Here is a 20,085-nt window from a genome sequence, read left to right on the forward strand (position 1 = left end):
GGGGACTGGTATTGTTATAGAGCACTCGCAGCATACAGATTACAAGAGGGAAGGCTGCTGCCCCAAGGAGCTTTCCATCTCAGATTTAGTGCATGGAAATAAAGCGGGGAGAGGGAAGAGGGATGTGGAGGCAGGAATGAACAAGGAAAGAGTATGGTTGATTCAGTCACTGTACTTAGGCTTGGTTTCAGGGTTAGTTGCAATAGGATATGGGAACTAGGGGGCTGAGGCAAAAGATTTCATGGAAAAGGCTTAGGTACCATGGTTTCCTGCTTAAAACCCTTGGCATATTAAAACACAATACAAGGACATTCTCAGTTTAATAAACCGTGGTATTTTAAGCAAGATTATTGTGTCTGAACTTGACCATACTCAACTGAAGAATCATGTCAAATGGCAGATAAGGAGATTTAAATATGGCTTGAGGTGATAGCTAAACTGGGGGAGTGTTTTGTTATCAGCCAGCTAAACAAAGTAAGAAGTCATTGTTTGCACATACCATGGTGTGGTGTGATATCCTACTTGACAAGCCATAGCTACAGTCAGTGCTCCACCATCAGAATCTAGTGTTTCATAGAAATGAGAGAGAATTCATGAAGTTGAGTGGGACAGAAATTGGAAGTGGGCAGGTGGTTCTAAACCATGGCTTCCCAGTTATATATTTGGGATCTAAAGCTATGGTCTGGCTTCTAAGCTATGGCTAGCACAAACCCTGGTTTGACCTGTTGTCTGTATAGAGCAAATGAATATGAGTTTCTAAAATTGAGAAGAAGAAGAAAAGTTCAAAATAATTTAAAGGTAATTAATATGCTTCTTGATTTCAGTGGAGTATACCTTCAGGTATCTAGGATTCATTTTGTGAGGTGGGGATGGGGGAGAACTCCGTGGCTCTGAGCCCCAGTGAGGAGTCACCCTTGCTTCCAAGCCCTTGAATAACTAAAATAAAGGTGAAATAATGCAGGCTTGTATTACTGCCACATAGTCTTTGTGGCTCCAGGCATGTTGAGGTCAGCCTTGTTAATTGGGGGGGGGGGAGTTCTCTTAACCTCTAGCAGAGGGCCCCCTCCTCTTGTAAAGTCTACCTGCGCAACTGCTATTTCAGCAGATGAAAATTGCAATTCAACCAATAGATCAACTGGAACTTGTCAAACGCAAAACTAGCATCCTCCTTTTATTCTTCTTTCTTTCCTTTTTTTCCTTTTTGTAAATGCAGTAATTTACCAGAGTGTTGAAAATGACTGCAAATTCGTCTTCTTGCAATCTCTAGCTGGAGGCCCAAGATAAGTGTGGCAATGTCTGCACCCAACATCATTATCTGCCAGGGATAATTTGCAATTTTACTGATATTAGCCCAGCATCAGTAGTGGTGTTGGAATGGCTTGATCAGAGTCCACCTGAATTACCTTTTACTCTGATGATAACCTTCAGAATATATAGGGGATAAATAGCTTTCATAGTGTGTGTATTGCCCCCCTCCCTGCATTGTTTAAATTGTTCTTGTCTGGGAAAGTTTAATCTTTACTGACCTAGAGATGACTCATAAATCGTTTTTATGTATATATTTATAGGTTCTGCAAACGTTTGTATTCGTGGCTCGGAGCAACATAATTCCCTGACGTCTGAAATTCATTTCCTGAGGAAGCAAAATCAGGCTTTGAATATGATGCTGGCAAAGGGATCTCAAGGTACGATAAGAAACTCGGTGTTAAAGAGAGAGCACAACAATTTGGAGTTATTTGTTTGAAAATGGTAGGGCAATATTGTTGTGCCTTTTCAACATCACATCCGAGAAGAGAATGTTTTGTAGGTGCTAGTTTGCCTGTTACAATATCTGCTGTACTCAACAGATTTCTGAAAATGTTGCTTTGAAAAGAAGATCGCTAGTCCTCATTGTCTCATTTATTCATTGCAACATTTATATCTACAATAGAACTCCTGTACCCCACAAAAGTGTTTCACAATCTGAATAAAATAATAATCAATAAAACTGCAAATGAAACCTTTTGTAGAGAGGCAAAATGGTAGCAGCTTGTAAGTGGAGCATTGTGGGGGATGCTTAGCCACTACAAGGAGATCTCATTCCAGCAACTGATGGACATCACCTTCCTTCTTATGATAAAATCCCTCTTATAGAACTCAGGTGTTGTAAGGGTTATTTTTTTTATTTCTTTGAAATGCATTTTCTATTCCAGAGCCACAGGAGAGAAAATTAGGATGCTAGAATTGTAAATGTCACATGAGTATCTCATTTCATTTATTGCTTCTCTGAGTTGTGGGCGTCTTTAATGTTGAAATAAATATATAAATCATTAATTTTCCCTAGCAGTTTTGCTTAAATTGCCAACAAACTGAGCTTTGTTTCCTTCCAGAGAAACAAAAGGAAAATGAAAAGTTGAGAGAATCCCTGTCGAAGAAGCACCTTGCTGCCGAGCGCCTTCACAAGGACTATGAGCACCTCAAGAAGGAGAAGGAGAAACTGCAGAAGCAGCTTGGGAAGCAAGAGGAAGAAAATGGGCATCTGACTCATGATATTTACAGCGTTAGAAATGAACTAAACAGGTAGTGACCCTGTTATTTCTCCCCCAAAACATATTTCCAAAGAATGTAGTCATACTGCAGTTCGCATAGCAGTCAGTAGGTGAAGCTATGAACTTCACGATGGTGACAAACTGGGCTCTTGGAGCTGCTGTCAATCACAGTAGTGTTGAAGGGCGAGGAGGAAGAAATCAGCGATGGGAGTGAGCAAGTGACCCAGACCTGTGAGCAGAGGTTTGGCGAGGTTTGAGGGGAGGAATGGTTTGGACAAAGCTTAGGTGGTAGGTAAGGGGAAGGCTGTGGCAGGTAGGTGAGGCTGGCGAGCAAAACAAAACAAAACAAAACAAACCCCTAGTAAGGCTGTATGAAGGTAAAGCAGAGTCCTCTGCCCCAGGATTGAGGAGGTAGTCTCCTTCTTCTGAGAAACTAGAACTTGGGGCAAGATGTGGCTGGGTGGCATGTACTTCAGTGCCAAGATTACAGGTATCTTTGGGTGGCTTTGCCTTTGCAGTCAAGGAATCACATAACTGTAGTGTTGGAAGTGACTCAAAGGCTCATCCAGTCTAACCCCTAAAGTGCAGGAATTTCCTTAGCCTCAACCCCTGTCCTGCCTTCCAGCTTTTGCTTCCCCCCTCCCACAAAACATCACGCTCCATGATCACCCATTTCCCCCTCCTTAAATTCATCATGAATCTAAGACTGCGCAACTGTTTTCCCCTGAAACCAGCCTTGCCCAGTTTGGAGACTGAAAATCCCAAGAGAGGGAGCAGGTACAAAAGGGCTGGACCACTCCAACCATCCTCTTCCTCCCCCCTCTACCAATCCATCTCAGGCAGGACCCCAGAGGGAGCAAAACATCTCCCTCCATGACACACCCGTCCTAGCCAGCTGACCCAGTAGAGAGTCCCTTTGTATTAGTACAGTCGTACCTCTGGATGTGAACGGAATCCGTTCCGGAACCCCCGTTCGCATTCTGAAGCGAACGCAACCCGCATGTGCGCAGGTTGCGAATCGCTGCTTCTGCGCATGCATGTGACATCATTTCGAGCGTCTGCGCATGCGCGAGCGGCGAAACCCGGAAGTAACATGCTCCGTTACTTCTGGGTCGCCACAGAGCGCAACCCGAAAATGCTCAACCCGAAGCTACTTCAACCCAAGGTATGACTGTATTACCATTTTAATAGCCCTGGGAGTGCCTAGTAGGGTCATTGGGGGGTGCTTCTGTTCCTTTCCTCCGCTGATGGAATGGAAACATCACCTATCCCCCCTCTGAGTGGGCTAGACACTTCCCCATTGACTGGCAACTGTCCCAAGCGTCCCCATCTCTGCCAGAAGTGACCACCCTCCCCCAAGCTGCTCCACACACACCCCAAGAATCTGGAGCCCCTGCACCCAGCGGGGGGGGGGGGTGTGTCTTCTCACCTGACGACCAGCCATCACAGATGGCACAGAGGTGCTTCCTGAGCATCATGGCCCTCATGCCCAGGAAGGGTTTCATATCATCCGAGCTGCTGACCGAGTGGAGCCCCGACAGGTTCACTGTGGAGTTGATCTGGGGGGCTGATGACAGGGCTGAATTGAGATTGTATACTACGGGTAGCCAACATGACCCCCCCCCCGACATGTGACTGCAGCTCTCGTCCTCCCTGACTACTGGCCATGTTGGCTGGAGCTGATAGGAGTTGTAGTCCAACAACATCTGGAGGGCACCATATTGGCTACCCCTATGATATGCACAGGTCACGTATTTGCTTTGTTTATGTAAAATCAGCTTCAGGAGCAGATAATGGGAGAAGAGAGTGTGTGTTTAAAACCTTCTCACTACCTCCTGGGAAGGGCTATGGCTCAATTGTAGAACATCTGCTTTTCATAGAAAAGGTCCCAGGCTCATTCCCCAGTGTCTCCAGATTGAGTTCAGAGAGAACCACTTTTGAAACCCTGGAGAGCCACTGTTACTCAGCATAGCCAAAACTGAGCTAGATGGACCACTAGTGTGAATAGAAGGCAGCTTCCTATGTTTTTATGTACTGCTTTGTGCTTCAAAATGCCTCCCCCAGCCACTTTTCCAGATGTATGTTTACCCTTGCAAGTGCATCTGGAAGCTTGCAAGAGAAGGAGGGTTAGCATCTTTGAGGGGGATTTTGAGCAGATGGGAAAGACTTTAATTCCTCCCCCAGTGCTCCATTCTAAATTGCTGCCTTTCTGAAAATGCTTTTCCATACACAGTGAGCATTGGATTTTAAAAACAAAACATTGGCAGATAGCCTCTAGTGCGGCCATCAGGATGTGTAGGCTAAACATTGCAGGAAATAACAACAGCAACAGCCCAAACAATTGGGGACAAAATCATGCATTAGTGGCTTTAGAAGGTTTTATCCTTTCCTTGTGGTGGGTTGCTCAAGTTCCTGCAGCTATCCATTCTGCATCGACCTGAGTGTGGTCAAGTTTATCATCTCCATCCTGAACTGTGATCTGGATGGTGGGGGTTAGTCTGTGTAAGGCTGATAACATCAAAAATCCTCCTTAGGGTAGGAGTTGTCAATGACCTGGTCTGTTCTAGTCCTATAATTCTAAATTTTCTTTCCTGAGGCATCATTGGTTTTTCATGATAGCAAAAGTTGTGTTAGCACAGCCTGGCCACAATTTATGGTGCCAATGTTTAAATTCATACTGACCAGTTCAATTGGAATGTCACAGGCTGCAAATTGAGCTGAACGCCAAACAGCATCAGCTGTCAGAGAACGACAAATTACTACACTCACTGCAACTGGAGCTGAAGGTATACGAAAAGTTAGATGAAGCAATCAGAAGTCAAAAAGGTATGAAACAATATGATCTTGGTGGTAGGTCCGACTATATGCTCCCTCGGAAATTCACACAAGGCTTTTCCTTTTCCTGCTCAGTTCCTACATTTCAATTGCTGCCAAGATTGGACACCTATCCTCTCCATTCTGAACAGAGGAGAGATGCCAGGTACTTCTCTCTTGGAGCAAGTGCTTTGGTGGCTGATGTTGGTGCTTTATTCCTCTTTGATAGAGCTGCTGATGAGGCAGGAGAGGCATGCCCACACCTTTTGTAGTCATGTCTCTTCTGTGTGCTTTTAAATGTGGCAGACATTTTGTGTTATACTGTGCCTACGCACAGTATAACTGTGGCTTGGTGTTTTGTGGCTTGGTGACCCCTGGGATGCAGGATGCAAACTTTTACTAAATGCTTGCAGAGAAATGTGTAAGCACTAATTCATCCAGATGTACCCACCTGGATCTCACCCATCACTAAGTTTAACTAGAAAATGGCTTCTGCCAAGGAAACCAGTCGTTCCATTTTGCTCATCCTTATGTTTGCTGCATCCTCTTCCTCTGTTCCTACAGCATTCTCTGTTGATATTCAAGTTTGGGAATTCCTGTAAGCACAGGGAAACCAATGGTTAGTTACTTGTCACCCATAGTTTCATTAGAAAGCAAGGTGATTTTTACATTATGGACCACTTGCTACTCCCTGGTACTACCCATCATGCACCCGTAATGGGGAAATGAAGGTACCATGTATGGGGGTTAATGTCAACCTCATGCAAGTGCACCGCAGATCCAGGGGTGCAGCAAATGCAGATTTAACCTCTCTGAAGGGCATTTGTTTCTGCTCTGCATCAGAGAAGCCGTTAAAAAAAAATCATTTTCTTAGAGAAGCTTTTAAATCACCATTTGTCTGGGCCAAATGCATGCTGGATCCTCTTTTAGGCTGCAGAAGACCTAACATCTGTCAGTAAAATGTTTGGACTAGTTACATTAGTGAACTTCTTTACATGGCTGTGATCCCAATGCTTGTAAAACATCATTTAGCAATTACATGGCATGTCACTGGAAGAAAGAGAAGGAAAAGAGAGAGAATGATAATTTGGGGGGTAACACAAATTCTAGAATTTCTCATCCTAGAGTTGATCCTTCAAGTTCACTATCAGAAAACAGCTAATTGGGTTCAAGTAGCCCCAATTATTAGCAACAAACAGGAAAGGCAATGAGCTTTTAATTGTCTCTGCGTAGGTAGTTTTAAAATACTGCCATTTAGCCTGTGTTCTGCCCCTGGCGTATTTCACAAAAATGCCCAGATGATTAAGAGAAACTTTCCTCTTCATTTTTACAGTAGTAAGTGTGACTGTATTAGAAGGCAAGATTGGACACAGTTGAGCAGGAAACAGAGCCTGCATTTCCCACATCTAAGCCCAAGGCTGCTTTCATACCTCCATTGATGAACTTAGAGCTGAGGCAGAGGGTTAAAAAGTGAGCTGTTATGATTTTAGCTGCAAGGGAGAAAGGTGTTCCTGGAAAATAATGCTTAGCATTCCAACCACAGATATGGCCCATCTGTTTATGAAACCACAAACCTTTGCCTTTTTGGCAGATTAAGAATACCTGGGATTCTCAGTTTCCATGATTAAATGTTGTCCAGGCTTTTGATGAAGCTGCCTTCATTTTCAGTATCTACTCTTCCTTCTTTCCGTTTTTTTCTTTTTCATACCATGCTTCCAAATGCCCTTCAGGATATATATCCCCCAGTCCGTTAATATACATAATTTTACCTTGGGTATGCAACATTAGCTTTTACGGACAAAGTGATTTTTTAAATTTATTTTTTTGGCTCTTATTAAATCTTTGGAGGATAGAAGTAATTAAGGTTGGAGAGGGGTGTGTATTTGTGTACGCAACCCTCTTCCCTTTTAAATTATTACCATCTACTGTTTGTAGTAGTTAGTTCTTAATATCTGGCTCAAATGCACTCATCCAGCATGTTAATAATGACTCTTTTCATTGTTTGCAATGGTAATTAAAAACAAACCCCAACTCCTAAGATCTTGGCCGTGACGGATCGGATGAATGCTGGAAAGATCAAAACCATCCACTTGACTTGCATGAACTATTGACTGAAATACAGAACTTCAGAATGCAGCTTGAAAGGAGCATCAAGGCAAACAAGACATTGCATGAAAAATTGGAAGAACAGCTTTCCAGAGGAAAGAGAGAGGGAGGCAGCTTGGGGTCAACTGTAAATATCGGCTGCCTTTTAAAGCAAGAATTGCAGCATTACACTGGGATAAACGGTATGGTGTATGGTGCACAATCAGGTTTTTTGTGTTGGTTTGATGGGGTTTTCCTCCAATCCATTTTGTTGGAAACATATGCTGAACTGAACGCATTTGTGTGCTGTGTTGTTTGCTTCTATCCCCTCTTCCCACCAAATCTAACCTAGAGGCAGCTTGAGATTTCAAATGGAGGGAGGTCAAAATACAAGCTCCCCTAATTCAAGAGTGTCCCCATTGAGTCTGATCCAGCTGCCCCCCCTTTTTAAAAAAATATTTTTATTTAAATTCCAATACAAGATTTAAACATACATATTCAATATTATCACAGATACATAATTTTGACTTCCTTCAGCTCATCCACGAATCTTCCGTTTTCTAATCTTCTATCCGCAATTTTAAATTTAACATTGCCTTTTATTTTAAATAAACCTTTTCCCTTATTCCCTTTTTACAGTGTTTCTAATATTATTTCTTCACAAAGCTTCTTGTAAACCCACAAACATTATTTGCGTATCACAAATGCTTTTCATATAGTCCACAAATTTACTCCAGTCCTTGGTAAACTTGTGATCTCGTCGGTTTCGGATCCTTCCTGTTAATTTATCTAATTCTGCATAGTCCATTAATTTCATTCTCCATTCTTCTATCAATGGTAATTCTTCCTGCTTCCATTTTTGGGCCAGTAGTATTCTTGCTGCTGATACTGCATATAAAATAATTTATGGTCCTTTCTATTTATTTCATTTCCAACCATTCCTAACAAAAAAGCTTCTGGTGTTTTAACAAATGTATATTTCAACATTTTTAAAAATTCATTATATATCAATTCCCAGAAGACTCTCACCTTTTTACACTCCCACCACATATGATAAAATGTTTCCTCCTTTTCTTTACATTTCCAACACTTATTACATACTTTATACATTTTTGCTAATTTAACTGGAGTGATATACCATCTATAGACCATCTTCATCATATTTTCTTTTAATACAGTACAGGCTGTGAATTTTATCCTTTCGTTCCACAATTTAGTCCACTCCTCTAATTGTATATTATACCCAAAATCTCTGGCCCAATGGATCATAACCGATTTTACCTCTTCGTCTTTCGTATACCATTCTAGCAGCAGTTTATACATTTTAGACAAATTTTTGAATTCATTACTCAGTATCTCACTTTGAAACTTTGACTCTTTTTCTGAAAAATCTCTCTCCTTTATCTCCATTTTAAACATTTCATTAATCTGATAATAATGCAACCAGTCGTTTACATGTTCTTTAACTTCTTCATATGGCTTTAACTTCCATTTTCCTCCTCCTTTAATAATCATATCCCCATAAGTTATCCACCCCCCTCTCATATTGATTTTCTTCACACTCATCACTTCTAAAGGAGAATGCGGTATTTTTGGTTCTAATAGGTTTTTATACCTATCCCAAACTTCCAAGAGATCTTCGAATGATGTGGTTTTCAAAACCTTTATGTACTTTTTTCTTATCATACCATAAATAGGCGTGCCAACCGAATCTATTATCAAAACCTTCCAAATCCAACAGTTCCTTATTCTCTAATTTCATCCACTCCTTCAACCAACAGAGGCAAGATGCTTTATAATATAATTTCAGGTCTGGCAGGGCGAAGCCTCCTCTTTCTTTCGCATCAGTTAACAGTTTAAATTGTATTCTTGTCTTCTTACCCTGCCATATATACCTTGAAATTATTTTTTGCCATTCCTTAAATATCATTGCCCTTTTGATTACCGGAATTGTCTGAAATAAAAATAACATTTTCGGCAAAACACTCATCTTTATCGTAGAAATCTTTCGCCTTTTACCAGCTGCCCCTTTTAAACCTGATCCAAAATGGAGATGGTACCCTGCTGCTACCCAGTAATCTTTGCCAATACCTACCCCATCCAAAGAATGTGTCCTGGTGTTAGTTCCAGCTAAAGAGAGGCCTTCCAGGGCAGTGTGTGTGTGTGTGTGTGTGTGTGTGAGAGAGAGAGAGAGAGAGAGAGAGAGAGAGAGAGAGAGAGAGAGAGATCCCCACTGCCTGTAACCACCTCTCCTCTGCCTTTTACCACCACCATCCCAATTTTTGTGCATTATCAAAAGCATGATTGAAGAGCTCAGGATTCTGGGGGCGCTTGCCAAGAATGCTGCTAGAGCCCAAATGGTTTTGTGGGGTGCGGGATTTTGCAAGGGCCTCACCAATCTTTGCAGGGGTGTGGTTGGACATCACTAGTCTAAACCTGGCAGTTCAGCCTTTTTTGAACTCTTTGCCTCAGGAACCTCCAGCTGTTGGAGGCAGCATGCCTCTGAACGCCAGTTGCTTTGAATACTAGTGCTGGGGAGAGTGCCTGTGGGCTTCCGATGGGCATCTGGTTCACCACTGTGAGAGCAGGATGCTGAACTCTGTGGCCAGGTCTGTGGCCTGATCCAGGAATGCTCTACTTATATTCTTACGTAACCATATGTTTTGCTTTGGAGGTGGGGGACCAGTTTGCCAGCTATAACTGTTACTGTAGAACTGTTAAATTCAGTTTTCAAACAGTTTTGCTTACCTGAATGGCTTGTTACTTGCACAAGCATTTGTTTCAGGAGGCCATGCATTACTCAGGAACAATCAATATGTGCTTTGGATGGTCTGTGAATAAATCAGCAGAATAAATTTTATGCCCTAGAGGAATATTTTCCCACTATTTGCATTGAGATTCAGTGAAGTACTCTAGCAGTTTGAAACTTAAGGGGAGACAGAAGTAGCCACCATGGAAATCTGAATATTAAAAGGAACATCCAGAGCATTGTAATGCCATAGAACATAATGAATGCCCTGTAGCTCAGAACACTACAGAACAAATATTGCAGCTCCATTGACTGGCTTAGTCTTGTACTTTTGACCTTGCTGAGTAGAGCTCAGACAAATGTAGACAAATCACACTGTGTTGATATATGCAGAAGTGGGCTTGTGTGTTTCAGAGGCGTGAAGTTACAAGTTTACAGCAAATTTAAATTTTATGGTGCAAGTTGGGTTACCTTTGTAGGAAATAAATTTGAGATGCCCAGCTTTGATTTTTAGTGTGTCTGTGTGAATCTTAGGGGTTGTATCCTGTGTTAGCACTACTCAGAATCAGGGTGGATTTACTTTAAATCAAATCTTCAGTAAGACTTGATTTAAATAATTTATTTACAGAAAGACATTCTTGCTGGTATAATCTTAATATTTACAAGCAGATGAAGGTTTCTCTTTGGAATAATAAATTTTCAGAGTAGTTTTTACAGTTATATCAAAAACTACTGATTTGGTTATACTATTAGAAATACATAGATAATTATGAAATTATTGTGAGGTTTGAGTTAACTGTTTATATTTGGACAACTTTTCTTCTGTACTTTATTGGAAGGAGAAAAATAATAATTTCCTTGATAACAATTTAAACAATTTATTTAACTAAAACAATAAGATTATAGCATATGTATCCATGTTTGTTAACCCATGTGGTTAAACAATTTAAAAAAAACACCCTGTGTCAGATAATTAACTTATTTGCTTTTTACAGCACTATTAGGGAAGTGGAGGATGAACACTGTTCTGGTTCCTAACCTCTTAATGACCCTCTGCTCCTCTTGATTCCCAGATCTTAAATTCTCTGCTATGGACAGCAATGTCATTGAATTGCAACGGAAGTACGGAACCTGCATAGCGCCACGGAATGCAGGTACTGTTAGACTCTGAAAGTATCTTTAATATACCTTCCAGAGTGAAGACTGTGTCTCTCTGGGATTTCATGATAATACAAACAGAACTTAAGAAGAGCCCTGTGGGGTCAGAGTTCAGCATTCTGTTTCCCACAGCAGCCAATCATTTGTCTCCAAGAAGCCCATAATTAGGGCATAAAGGAAATCATTCTTTCCCAATGTTGCTCTCTGCTAAATCTGAAAGCTCCATGTTGGTCATCATAACTAGGAGCTATTAACAATCTTAACCTCCATTAACATGTCTAAAAAGGTAAAGGGACCCCTGACCATTAGGTCCAGTCGTGGCCGACTGGGGTTGTGGCGCTCATCTCGCTTTATTGGCTGAGGGAGCCGGCGTACAGCTTCCGGGTCATGTGGTCAGCATGACTAAGCCACTTCTGGCGAACCAGAGCAGCGCACGCAAACGCCGTTTACCTTCCTGCCAGAGTGGTACCTATTTATCTACTTGTACTTTGACATGCTTTCGAACTGCTAGGTTGGCAGGAGCAGGGACCAAGCAACGGGAGCTCACTCCATCGCGTGGATTTAAACCGCCAACCTTCTGATCGGCAAGCCCTAGGCTCTGTGGTTTAACCCACAGTGCCACCCTTGTCCCTTTAACATGTCTAATTATGTTTTTATAGCTTCTCCCCACTCAAATAGAATTTGGAGTGTTTTGATGTGAAAATATTAAATAATATGGCATTCAGTGCATTGTTACTGTATTATTTCTATGCCCAGGGACTGAATTCTCTTCTGGGCAACATTCCAGGTTGGGAGTGTGTGTGTGCACATGCCAGTGAAGGGCAGGGCCAGAGGCAAAAGTGGATGGAGCAATTAATGTAAATTTTACCGTAGTACAATACACTGGTTTCTACACACACTCAAACTATTCCTCCCTGTCCCCCACTCAGGCAAGCAGGAGAGTTCAACAACATACTCCAGCCAGTTAAAAAGGATGCCAAGCAGGACTGGTGAGGGGTGTGGTGTGGAGAGTGTTTTGAGAGCCAGATGGAGAGGCCTGGAGGGCTGCTTTTGGCCCCTGGGCCTGAGGTTCCCCACTTCTGATTTAAAGTGATTTGTAGAAAGAGGGAAAGCAAAGTCAATAAAGAGTGCAAGAAGGGGCTGAGTTCCATGTGCAGATGTTGCTTAGATATGCTGAGTGTGATCTGGTCGCTCTGCTCCTGTGCTCCTCAGATACAGAGCTGGCTGTGGATAATTCAGACAGTTCCTCCCGATGCAACTCACCGGCAAACCATTCCAGTGACCCTTGCCTCGTTCCCAGCCATTGTGTGTGGGCAGACAAAAATGGCCGGCACATCCTTGGCTTGATCGAAGATTATAACTCTTTACAGAAGCAAATCTTGGAAGGGCGAAAAAGGTTGTCTGAGCTGGAACTTCCTCTGAAAGAAGCAGGACTTCAGGAACTGGGAGTGACGGTAAACACCATGACTGAGAGCATGATTGTCAGAACTGGGTGCATGATCATTAAGGACACATCTACACCATACATGTAAAGAGCATTGCTTCCTTCAATGAATCTGGGAACTGTAGTTTATTAAGGGTGTTAGGAGTTGTAGCTCTGCAGGGGAGGGTAAGTTACAGTTCCCAGGATTCTTTGGGGGGTGCCATGTACTTTTAATGTATGGTGTGGATGTGTTATATGTTTGCAGTTTCACGATATATGGGTCTTGCAAGGAACCGGAGGCTTCTGGTTACTCTTAAGAGCAAGTTCCCTGCCCCTTCAACTGGTCCCACTCAGTGTTTTCTCCCTTTGCTTCCTTTCCATTCTTCATTTTGGCAGCTCCCTCATTTTGTTCCCTCATCAGTCTTCCAAAAGAAAAACATTTCTGCATTGGCCCCTGATAGTTAGCTTACCATTAAGTAGAACAGTTTAAAGGGTCTGCTAACGGAGAAACATCTATATTGCCTAAATTAATGTCAGGAGTCATTTGACTTTCAAATAGCTTGCCATGAAATGCAAATAGGGAAAGGAAAAAGTATTTTCCAAGTGGCACAGCAAACGTAGTAAATGTAGCCTGTTATTAATGACTGTTATTGATTATGCTAAGTCCCCGTTCCCTCCATCCTCACCTTCTTTTTTTGAAGAATACATAATTCAGCTGCCTTTTTCACCTAATAAATTAGTTTGCCTGGCACACAATATACTTGTTCATCAGCCTGAATCTGGAATTCATAGTAAATTGGATTTATTCCATTAATTAAAGCTTACGTTTTCATAATCTTTTAAGGATAAAATGTAACGCTCTTTCTTCTTCTAATTCTGAAATTTAGGTTCCACAGCTGGCATTCCTGAGCAGGCTTTCTACAACCATTTGTGCAATCCAGCATAACCTAGAAGAAGCTGCTCGTTTGTTGAAGCTCCTTTGGAGAGTCTCCCTCCCAATGAAAGTTGTCCACAATGTCGGTTATGCGTTTCAGGTCTGTGTGCTGGTGTTTCGATCTTAAAAGTTGGGAGTGCACCAAATGGGAGTGCTTTCTGCTGGCCACTGTCAGGAAGGGAGTTTCCCAAAGAACCTTTAGTCCCAAAGTGCTGTTTCTGAGTGCCAGCAAAGAAAGCCACAATGGTTTGGAAAAATCACATACAAGCAAGAGAAAGAGTAGAAGTGTGCATAATGTGTAGGTAACCTGTAGCCCTCATGATGTTGTTGGGCTCCAGCTCACATCAGCCCCAAACAGCATAGCCAATGGTGTGGGATGCTGGGAGTAGGAGTCCAGCAATGTCCAGAAGGCCACAAGTGCCATCACAAGCTTCTTTGTGGGGCGGGGGGATAAAAATTGGCTCAGCCTGTTGCCACCTGGCTAAAAAAATTCTGCTCTGGTGCTTTTAGCAGGATAAAAATGGGAACCTGCTGGCAACACCCGTGTCAAGCTTTGATGGTTTAACCTTGGAGACTCTCCCCTCATAGGCAGTGTTCGAAACTCCCATTGTTCTAGGCGCAGTTCATTAGCAGAAGCAGTTTCTGAGCTCTGGGCACCGTGTTGCACCTAAGATTTCAGATTAAAACTGCAGAGTGGAAGGAAAAGAGGACCTTTTTTCTGCCTCCCTGCTTCCAGCTACTCACTGAAGAAGAGACCCTCTTAAGAAAATTGGGAGGTGGGTGGGCAGGAGAAGGACTAGATCATGTGAAAAATGAGCATATTATTGTAGCTACAGTTCATTCATTTTCAGCTTTGTATTCTTGTTATAAAAAACCACACGCCTAGACATTCCACTGTTGTGTTCATAACCTAGGTTTAAGGTGCCCTTTAGCTCCTAGCTTTCATATCTCTGTTTCTGACACTGCTCCTAAGCTGTGCTCAAGCAATAGATATCCTGTGGTTCTTCATAGGTTGCTGGACTCCAACCTCTGTCTGTCCCAGACAGCATGGTCAATAGTGAGGGATGCTGCAGTTGGAGCCTAGCAACGCCTGGAGTGTTACTTGTTCCTCATCATCAGTATGGAGAATTTGGATAAAATAATGTTTGTGCCCTCTCTCAGTACACTAGAACTTGAGACGGGATCACAGAATAAGTTTTTTCCTAAGAAATTTGTGAGTATTTCAACTCCTGAAGGAGTAGTTTTTAACTCTGAAATGTGTAGAGTAACAGCAATGAACATCATTTTCCAATAAGCCCCAGAGCTTGTCTCCTCTGCCCAAGTCCTTCATACAGCACAGGATTAAGTTTTGGGGTTTGCTTTTGCCATTGTTGTTAGGCATGATAACTAAAATGGCACCTCCAAGTTTCACTGCAGCAGTTTTGGAAGAGGGCTGTTCATGCTCTGTTTTTGGCTGCCAGAAGCATCTGGCTGACCCCAATTGCAAATGGGATGCTGGTCTAGACAGACCATTGGTTTGATCCAGCGGACCTCTTCTTACATAGAGAGCAGAATGTTCAGTAGAGTGAAGAATAGAGAAGAGAAGGGCTTTTCAGTTTTTTTTTGCAAGGATGACCATTCTGTAACAGCAGGCACCTTCTTGTCCTGTGAGCTAATGGCAGGAGGTTAGATCAGGGATTGAGAACCTTTGGCTCTGCAGATATTGCTGGACTACAACTCCCATCATTCCTGGCCATTGGCCATGTTGACAAGAAATTGTAGCTCAGCCACATGATGGTCATGGGTTAGCCTCCCCTTCTCTAAGCACTGGAGAGCCAGTTGCCCTATTCTTGAGTTCCCTCTAAACGCTGAGAACACCTAATGATGTTGGAAAGTGTCGTAACATTTCTGCCTTGCCAGCACAATATTGCATTTGGGCTGCAAAAGTTTGGCTAGATTTGTTTTGCTGATCTTAGTTTATTCAGACCCAAACCTTTCTCAATGGCAGGATCTACGACACTATCCAGAGCTCTGTAGGGCTGCCACATACATATTCGTGCATGTGACCATTTTTCACAAAGTACTACAGCAGAACCTTGGTTATCGAACGTAATCCATTCTGGAAGACAGTTCCACTTCTGAAATGTTCAACAACCGAGGCACAATTGCCCGTCAGCAAAGTCCATTGAAAAAAGTGGAGAAATGCGCCTCGGAAGCCATTTGACTTCTGAGGCATGTTCCAAAATGGAACCATTCACTTTCGAGTTGTTGGCGTTTGAAAGCTGAAACTTTCGACTTCTGAAGCGTTCAACAACCAAGGTACCACAGTAAAGGGAAATGGGGCACCCCCAGAGGGTATATACACATAAGTGCATGTACCATGTGGTGGGTCAGAAAGCTTATTCACTTCAGCGTTTTCTTTGTCTTACATTGCAGGATGAACACATGAAAGCAGAAATAAAGAAGCTCCATCGGAAACTGGCTGAGCAGGAAAAGAGGCTGCACTGCACAGTCAAATGCTTACATGCTACCAACCAGCTGAAAGAAAACATGGAGAGAGTCATCATTGATCAGTGTGAGTGAGCTTCCTCTCTTTGTTCCCTTTTCTACTTCTAAGTCATTGTTAGGCCATTGAACTAAATGTAGGAATAAATCTGGTGCTGCCTGTGGAAACAGGCTGGAAGTTTATGCATCAAATCCTTCAGTGAACCCCAAGCCTGCAGTCTTCCACCAAGGGGTCCTTGCTGAATCCTCTCCCTGTGACCCAACTTCAGCAGGTGGGCAGGGCTGCCTATCTGTCAATCTCCTGACATTGTGACATCAGGGGACTACTTCAAAAGGGCCTGCTCAGAGTGACACACATTGGCTACACTAGGAAGTTCCAGATGGGTTTAATGTTTCACTTAGCATCATTGTCAAGGAACAGTATCTTTGATCCAGCTGAGATTGTAGACCCAGACATGATCATTAATAGATGGTCTGGATCCACCCTTTGTCAGTTAGCTACCAATCTCAAAGTTATTGATTCACTTGGTATTGTGGGGCTGAATACATGTCTATGAAACCCATAGAAATTAATAGTTTTGTGGGTGTGTTCAGGAAGACTATGCATTGTGCATGAGCAGAGAATATTTTCACATCCTTTTTTAAAAAATAGATGCATATTTTCCTGCTTTATTAGGAAGATGCATTCACCTTCTGCAGCATATTGATGAAGGAACAAACCGGCTCAGTGAACTGGTCCAGCTAGCAATTACCTGCTAAGGAGTAATTAATCTAGCACTGAAAATGCCATATTAGCTCCCCCCCCCCCCTTGAAAGGTGCATGAAATGGACCTGTATAAATGTCAAAAGTTAACCATGCCACTGAAATGAAACATGCCTCCACTTTTTATTTCAATTATTAGTTTTGAAACCATCACAAATATACATTTTTTAAAGGTTAACACACATTCTTTCCCACCGATACATGATTTATAGATTATTTTTAAAAAGAGCTTCTCTGTTAGGAAATCCACCCCCCTCCAAATGTTGCTTGTTAGCTCTGTTTCCACCTCTGTGTTGGATGGTGGATATAGTAAAATATTTCTCTTTGTGCAGATACAATGCTTACATTTTATAAAAGTACCAAATAATTCTATCCTGCATTAACATATCTAAAAGTATATGCTGGCACCCAGATTCCAGCAGTTAGTGTTAATTATCATAGCTTTAATTGTAAGCCCCTTGGTGCAGGGGCTTATTTCCTTCGTTGTTAAATCAGTACAACAGATGGTCCCATATAAAAAACAAATGTATAATCCTTTATGCAGAACTTCTTGAGATATGAGGTTCTTTACAAGCATCCTACCCAACTGACTGAGTACATTTCAGTCTTGTCAAGGTTCCAACTTCCCATGGAAAGGCCCCTGGAGACAGAAAATCCTTGGTTCATGTTGAAAGGGGCCAGAATGGGATTTCCAGATGGGTTCCTTGAACAACCCACCCTTCGCTTCCTTGATTCATTTACCAAAATGTGGGGCGTGCAGTGAGAGGCAAAAAGGGGGCACAAACTGGCCCTTCTCAGCCAAGGTCATCATGACTAAGCTCCTTGTTCCAATGATGGATCAACCAGTGACAACTTTTCCTTCATATTAGGTTCTCCCTTTGGAGAGGGGGAGAGGACATAAGAGAGGGAGTGTAAAGGAGCACAAATTTTGCATTTTGGGCCTTCGGTTTAGGCTAGTTTGCACCATGACAGACAAATGGGTGCTGGACATGGTCACACAGGTTGCTTCATGGGATGAGCGAAGCTTCCAAGGGAGAAATTGATCCCCACTCCCTGATGATCATCAGCATCCAATTCACAATCTACTTGACATCAGAGAAAAAGAACAAGTCCCAGTCTTCCAGAGGTGCTCAGGATTCTGTTCCAGTTGTCCAATCTCTGGACAAGAGCAATTGTATGGCATCAATCAACCTTGCAGACACTCATATTTTTATGATGATGATGATGAGCCACTGTATAGTTGCAGGTCTCAGGACAGTTCATGACATAAAATCACAAAATAAAAACAAAATACATAATAAAAATGAAAACAAGAACATTCCAGGGCCACTGAATTTTTGTGTGTTTCTGCTGTGTAGGCCACCATTGTGAATATAGGGGTCTCCCTTTTGGGTCGGAAGCTATTCCCAGAGTCTTCCCATGCTTAGACAACATCCAAGTCCTGTCTCCAAGCAGAGAACAGTGCATAATGGACATAAACATCACTCTGAACTTCCATCAGCAACACAGACTTGTAAATTGGGAGAAGTGTACACCGGAGCCTTTCCAGCATCTCAGAGTGTGACTGGATACCCAGGCATGCAGGATGTGCCTTTCTGAAGAACACAGAGCGAAGCTCACACTGCTCAGAGACTAAATCCTGGGACAGAAGGAAGTGGACCTGATGGAGTTGGCAAAGCTCCAAGGTGTGATAGTGCCATGTCGTGATCTGGTTTATTGGCCTTGACTCAGCACATGACATCTTCAGAGAATGTTTCATTCATTTCAGGATCAGATTGATTCCAAGCATTTACTTGTTCCCTTAACTGTGCAGTGCTTTCCAATGGTGGACGCACAACACAGACTCCGGGACAGGATGAGCATCAAGGATCACTCCAGGATAGTCATCACAAGGGATGAGAGTCTTTATGGCTAGGGAGCTCACCTGGGGTTCTTGATGACTCAGGGTGTGTGAATCCCACAGGAGAATTGATGGCACACAGGGAAAGAAAGAGCACTTACTGAGACAGCCAGCTATCATAGCATTATTACTGCATCTTTCTTTCTTGGGGGTATCTTTCTCAGATAGATCAAAGTGGATGACCTTCACTCTACTTTGTGTGATCCCTTCCATTCATTTCAAATGTGCAGAACAATCCTATGTGCTGATAGGATTGTCTCCACAAGACTTTTGTTTTCTTACTTAGGCCCCTGCAGAGCTCTTTCCTGAGGGCTTAGGGTGGGTGCATCAAACTTGAATGAATTAGTAACTTGGGGAATGTGGATCCTGATCTCATCAAATCCTGGAAGCAATTTGATTTAAAGTGCGCCTATAAATCACCAGTAGCTTCTTGTTCAGAGTGGCAAAGTCCCAAAATGGTGAGAACTTGCTTCTGTTTGATTCACCAGGGCTCTTCTTAGGTTCAAAGGCTGATCCAGTCCAGCATCCTGTCTCTCACAAGAACCAAATTGTTGGTTAGTTATATTTATTGCTGACTCGTCACCAGATTGTCCTAGGGAGAGTTGCAACATATAAAAACACAATTAAAATTTAAATAGTAAAAACAATCCCACTCATAACCCCAAAAGATAATGCATGCAACACATCACAAAATGGAGTGGAAGAGGATACAAATGATACAAAGGTGCAAGCTATCACACAAAGTGATATCTACATCGTAATCAGGTACTGATGATACCACACATTCATTCTTTTTCTTCTTACATATCTCCCCACTCAACATTTATCTATCTCCTGGTTCTCACACAGGACTCCCATCTACTCTCCCTGGCTCTCACACAAACTCACCAGTTCTTTTCCCCATCCCATCTCTCATCATGAAGAGGCTTACCTAAGCCTGCTGACTTCATCCTATCTCTCACTCTAGAGTTCAAACCTCACTGTGGCAGGGAATCAAAGGGGTTATACTGCCTTCCCCTGTGACTCCTTTCAAAGTGATGAATCACTTTGATGGAAATGCTACTGGTGACATCCTACTGCCCATGGCAGGGCTTGCTTTTATTAACAGGCATCAAGGTCTTGGGTTTCTCATAGTTGTGTCCCAATATGTTCATGAGGAATGCTTTCACACTGGTGTTCCCAATTGACTGCTATTCAGATCTGGGACCTTATGGGACAATTGAGCTACACCTCTCCCCTTTGGGGCA

At 42.5% G+C, this 20,085-nt stretch overlaps 1 protein-coding gene and 1 long non-coding RNA gene across 6 annotated transcripts in view; one reads left to right on the forward strand and one right to left on the reverse strand.

Annotated features, from left to right (window-relative positions):
* Nucleotides 1-20,085, reverse strand: part of LOC308579109 — a 262,636-nt gene that overhangs the window by 153,808 nt on the left and 88,743 nt on the right. The gene's annotated exons all lie outside the window — the stretch shown is intronic.
* CDK5RAP2 (CDK5 regulatory subunit associated protein 2) overlaps nucleotides 1-20,085 on the forward strand; it is a 142,585-nt gene that overhangs the window by 119,292 nt on the left and 3,208 nt on the right. For all 5 annotated transcript variants that reach the window (XM_081179603.1, XM_081179604.1, XM_081179600.1 and 2 more), the window contains 8 exons: nucleotides 1,569-1,685; nucleotides 2,370-2,559; nucleotides 5,233-5,354; nucleotides 7,382-7,630; nucleotides 11,250-11,330; nucleotides 12,547-12,788; nucleotides 13,645-13,791; nucleotides 16,107-16,245. In XM_081179603.1, the coding sequence (XP_081035729.1) occupies nucleotides 1,569-1,685; nucleotides 2,370-2,559; nucleotides 5,233-5,354; nucleotides 7,382-7,630; nucleotides 11,250-11,330; nucleotides 12,547-12,788; nucleotides 13,645-13,791; nucleotides 16,107-16,245 (1,287 nt within the window). The remainder of the gene's footprint in view (nucleotides 1-1,568; nucleotides 1,686-2,369; nucleotides 2,560-5,232; nucleotides 5,355-7,381; nucleotides 7,631-11,249; nucleotides 11,331-12,546; nucleotides 12,789-13,644; nucleotides 13,792-16,106; nucleotides 16,246-20,085) is intronic.

This window comes from Podarcis bocagei (genome assembly GCF_964188305.1).
Source record: "Podarcis bocagei genome assembly, chromosome: Z".
Classification (NCBI taxonomy): Eukaryota; Metazoa; Chordata; class Lepidosauria; order Squamata; family Lacertidae; genus Podarcis; species Podarcis bocagei.